The sequence below is a fragment of the Oryzias melastigma genome, unplaced genomic scaffold (assembly GCF_002922805.2).
Source record: "Oryzias melastigma strain HK-1 unplaced genomic scaffold, ASM292280v2 sc00448, whole genome shotgun sequence".
Lineage (NCBI taxonomy): Eukaryota > Metazoa > Chordata > Actinopteri > Beloniformes > Adrianichthyidae > Oryzias > Oryzias melastigma.
Genome location: NW_023417043.1, coordinates 31,471 through 36,393, shown reverse-complemented (window position 1 = coordinate 36,393; position 4,923 = coordinate 31,471). Strand labels below are relative to the sequence as shown.

General features: G+C 40.9%; 1 protein-coding gene across 1 annotated transcript; it reads left to right on the top strand.

The window, feature by feature from the left end:
* Positions 1 to 2,485: 2,485 nt before the first annotated feature.
* Positions 2,486 to 4,171, top strand: LOC112140168 (tripartite motif-containing protein 16-like). Its single transcript, XM_024263056.2, has one exon. It carries the CDS (start codon positions 2,486 to 2,488, stop codon positions 4,154 to 4,156), a length of 1,671 nt encoding a protein of 556 aa, XP_024118824.1. The 3' UTR covers positions 4,157 to 4,171.
* Positions 4,172 to 4,923: the final 752 nt, after the last annotated feature.

The following is a 4,923-nucleotide window of genomic DNA, read 5'->3' as shown; positions in this document are numbered from 1 at the left end:
CCGTTCTGACTGAAGCATTTGGGTTGTGATATAATATTTTAATCCAATAATAATAATAATATGGAGGTCTTAACCATGCGTCAATATGTGATGACTTGAAAATGTGTTGATTTGGGCAGTTGTAGTTATTGTTTTTTTTTATCACTGAAGTACCTAAATTGGCACCGATTAGGCCCAAAACTGAAACCAAAGAACCGTTTTGGCAGCGGAACCGAATAAAACCCAAATCAGTGCCCAAACCTAGCCGGCACTGGCCTCATCAAGACATTAAAAAACAGAAATAAATTAATTCTAGGCAGTGAGCCTTCAAGCTCAGCCACAATACATACATTACTATACACTGCGTGTGTATATATATATATATATATATATATATATATATATTAAGGCTGTCAGATTTGTCGCGTTAAAAACGCGTTAATCTGACATGTGCTTGACGCCGACAATTTTTTTGACGCATTAATCGCGGATTTTCTCATACGTGCCTTTCCACACCGTGCGCGCGGGCATCCCACCCTCTAACTCACCGGCTGCTCTCACTAGTTCACGGGCGGGTCTCCAACCGCCGAGCTGTGAGCTAGAACCAGCCCGGCGCTATAGGACCTGGAGAGCTCCTGCACCCTAACCCAGCTCCGGTTCGCGTCCAGTGCCACGTCTGGTGGTACCGGCTCGCGTTCCGAGAGCTGCGGACCCCGACGTTCCGAACAGCAAGCGAACCGGAGGACGTTTTAAATATTCTGGAGGTTTAAGCGTGATCCAACCCCAGCATAGCGGTCTGTCTGCCAGCATATTCATGGCGTGAGCTCCGCTGGACACATCGCTGCATCGAGCTGCAGCCAGAGAACGCGGCGGCAGTAACAGACTGTCAAACTATCCACAGTGTATCCCGATTTTCTCAGTCTTTAATGTTTTAAAAAACAAAAGTTAATTTGAAATGATTAATCTCTATTTCATTTATTACTGCAATTCAGCAGAGGAGGAAAAGATTTGGTCCTGACAAAAAATGAACATGAATGAACTTGTTATGGAAATTTTATTTTTGATGTTTTTATTTTATTTTACTGAACGTTGATTGAAGTTTAGAATTTAAAATGCCCTTCACTTGCACTTGGGCTTTTGTTAGGCATTTTATGTTACAGCCTTTTATTATTAAGAAAGTTTTTCTCAATACAATGTTACAAAATGAAAATTTCTGATGAAAACTATAAATTTTGCCATTCTTGTTTTCATAATTACAGAACTGCTAAATTCCACGGAGCACACATTTTCTTCCTTAAAAAAAGGCCTTATATTAATTTGCGATTAATCGTGAGTTAACTCCGGACAATGTCATTAATCGCGATAAAAATTTTAATCACCTGACAGCTCTAATACATATATATATATATATATATATATATATATATATATATATATATATATATATATATATATATATATGGGTGTGTGTGTATGGCGGATGGGCTGGTGTGCTCTTCAACTATATATACAGTATATACTGTACACAGTCACTGCAAGCCTGCATGGAGAAATGGCATTAGCCGACTCAGAAGCAAAGTTTGCAGTCTATACAAATATGTTAAACAGCAAATAAAGAAATGCAAATAAACGGGAACACTGTATATACATACACGCACGTATTTATATATTTATATACCATGTATGGGACTGTGTATATATATTTATATATATTTATATATATATATACATATCATATATATATAACATGGTGTTAGAAACATAAAATACAGTAGTTAATATTAACTAGGATAGTTTTGGTGGACCAAGTATGGAGAAGCAAAGCAGAGAACCAAAACAGTGCTTTATATTTATGTTTACATCACAATGATGATTTGTATCAATAATGTAGTTTGCAATGGATACAACATTGATATGTAAAGAGAAAACAGCTTTTTTAATAACGATAATATTGTTTTTTACTGTTAACAAAGGATTATTTCAAAGGTTTCTTTCAAAATAAAACACACTGTTCAACATAGGATCATCAAATGTAGCCGTCTTCCCTTTCCCTACTGCTGCTGTTAAGCTGAACAGGAACAAAAAAATTCATTGTTTTATGATCCAACAAAATGTCTATAAAGCTTAAATACAAATCTAAATGGTTAGCTCTTCCCTTCTGAAAACTGATGGGATTTTTCTGACTTTTTACAAATTGTTTTTGTGGCATAAATTCTTTTCAAGCAACTTCTGATTCTTGTTACGGAAGCATGGCATTTGTTGAGCACCATGAAGAACTCTGTACTTTGTCTCTTTCATGATCTTTGACTGACTGTAAAACCAATAAATATGTATGACCTGCAGTAAAGTCTTCTGTGAAGTCATTGACTCTCATGGAATCTGATCCTGAAATCCCTCCTTCTGATGGCGAAACATTTGAAAGTTCAAAGTCTTGAAAGGAAGACAAGTGAGGAAACATTCACTGCAGAAGGAACTGCAACTTCTTAAACTGGATCTCTGAAGAAAAATGGCCACAAATGATCTGGATCAAGAAACCTTCAGCTGTTCCATCTGTCTGGATCTGTTGAAGGATCCGGTGACTATTCCCTGTGGACACAGCTACTGCATGAAGTGTATTCAAGGATTCTGGGATGGAGAGGAAAACATCTGCAGCTGTCCTCAGTGTAGTGAGACCTTCACACCAAGGCCTGTTCTGGGGAAAAATATCATGTTGGCAGCTTTAGTGGAGCAGCTGAAGAAGACTGGACTCCAAGCTGCTCCTGCTGCTGATCACTGCTATGCTGGACCTGAAGATGTGTCCTGTGATGTTTGTTCTGGAAGAAAACTCAAAGCCATCAAGTCCTGTTTGTTCTGTCTGGCCTCTTACTGTGAGAAACACCTTCAGCCTCATTTGGATGAAGCTGCATTCAAGAAACACAAGCTGGTGGAACCCTCCAAGAACCTGCAGGAGAACATCTGCTCCATTCATGATGAGGTGATGAAGATGTTCTGTCGCACTGATCAGAAGTGTATCTGTTATCTCTGCTCTGTGGATGAACATAGAGGACACGACACAGTCTCAGCTGCAGCAGAAAGGACTGAGAGGCAGAGAGATCTGGAGGAGAGTCAACAACAAATCCAGCAGAGAATCCAGGACAGAGAAAAAGAGGTGAAGCTGCTTCAACAGGAGGTGGAGGCCATCAATCACTCTGCTGATCAAACAGTGAAGGACAGTGAGGAGATCTTCACTCAGATGATCCGTCTCATCCAGAAAAGAAGCTGTGATGTGAAGCAGCAGATCAGATCCCAGCAGCAAACTGAAGTGAGTCGAGTCAAAGATCTTCAGGAGGAGCTGGAGCAGGAGATCACTGAGCTGAAGAGGAGAGACGCTGAGCTGAAGCAGCTCTCACTCACAGAGGATCACAGCCAGTTTCTGCTCAACTACCCCTCACTGCCACCACTCAGTGAGTCCACACACTCATCCAGCATCAATGTCCGTCCTCTGAGATACTTTGAGGATGTGACAGCAGCTGTGTCAGAGCTCAGAGACAAACTGCAGGACATTCTGAGAGAGGAACGGACAAACATCTCACCGACAGTCACTCATGTGGATGTTTTACTGCCAGAACCAGAATCAGAACCAGAACTAAAGAGCAGAGCTGACTTCTTGAAATATTCACGTCAAATCACACTGGATCCAAACACAGCACACAGACAACTGTTACTATCAGAAGGGAACCGAACGGTGACAAAGATGGTACAACCTCAGTCTGATTCTGATCATCCAGACAGATTTATTCAATGTGGTCAGGTTCTGAGTAGAGAGAGTCTGACTGGACGTTGTTACTTGGAGGTAGAGTGGAGAGGAAACTTTGTTCATATAGCAGTCGCATACAAGAACATCAGTAGATCTGGAAATGAAAGTATATGTGGTTTTAATGACAAATCTTGGGCATTACTTTGTTCTCCAGACAGTTTCTCATTTTACCACAACAGAAATGAAACCTTCATCTCAGCTCCTGTTTCCTCCAGAGTAGGAGTGTACCTGGATCACAGAGCAGGTGTTCTGTCCTTCTACAGCGTCTCTAAAAGCATGACTCTCCTCCACAGAGTCCAGACCACATTCACTCAGCCGCTCCATGCTGGACTGTTTTTGGGTTTTATTTTAGACTCAGCAGAGTTGTGTAAACTCAAATAGTTCCTGAAAGAAGTGAATTGTTTGTTTTTAGCAATTTCTCTTCTTTTGATAATTTTGAAATAAACTTTTTAACTGTTAATATTTTGTGGAGTCGTGTTTGTAGTCAGAAATAAAGAGAGAAATGAGAAATCTCTAAAATGTGGATTTGAGACATTTTAAAGGGTGAATCTCAAACTTTCAGAAGTAAAATCTGTTTTAATTTCAGGTGTGATAGGTTCAATGTTAAGTCAATGTGAAGGGGATTTGCAGCTTGATTTTGGCGCAGCAAGGTTTGACGCAGTGCTTCAACCAATTAGGGACTCTGCTTTGGGGACGTGACGTTTTTAGTGGCTAGGCCAAAGGGTAGAAAATGAATGTAATATGACGCCTCAATGCAAGGATTTTCATCCTAAACTTCCATCCATTTTCTTAACCAGCGGGGGCAGCAGTGTTGCTGGAGACTTTCTCGGTTACTGTTGGGTGAAGGTGGGATGGACCCTGCACAGATCGCCAGCCAATCACAGAGCCCATGGAGCTGGATTGACAGCTACACTAGCCAGCCGTCCGGGGAAGATCTCAGTGAGCTAGCGAGCTCTGCTGCCCAGGCTTTAATGCTCAAACTGGGCCACAGACAGACGGAAGTAATGTTTAAAACTGCCCTCGTGAAGACATTGCTGCACGAGTGAAGTACACCGCACCAAGAGAGATGCTGAAAGATCTGGTTAAAACAAACAGCAATGTGCTTGCCAGCACCTCTATAGAGCTCTTCGAAACATATAAACCTAACA

Bases quoted from the DNA above. Each gene is read 5' to 3' on its own strand.
- LOC112140168 (XM_024263056.2), top strand. From the start codon at position 2,486: ATGGCCACAAATGATCTGGATCAAGAAACCTTCAGCTGTTCCATCTGT.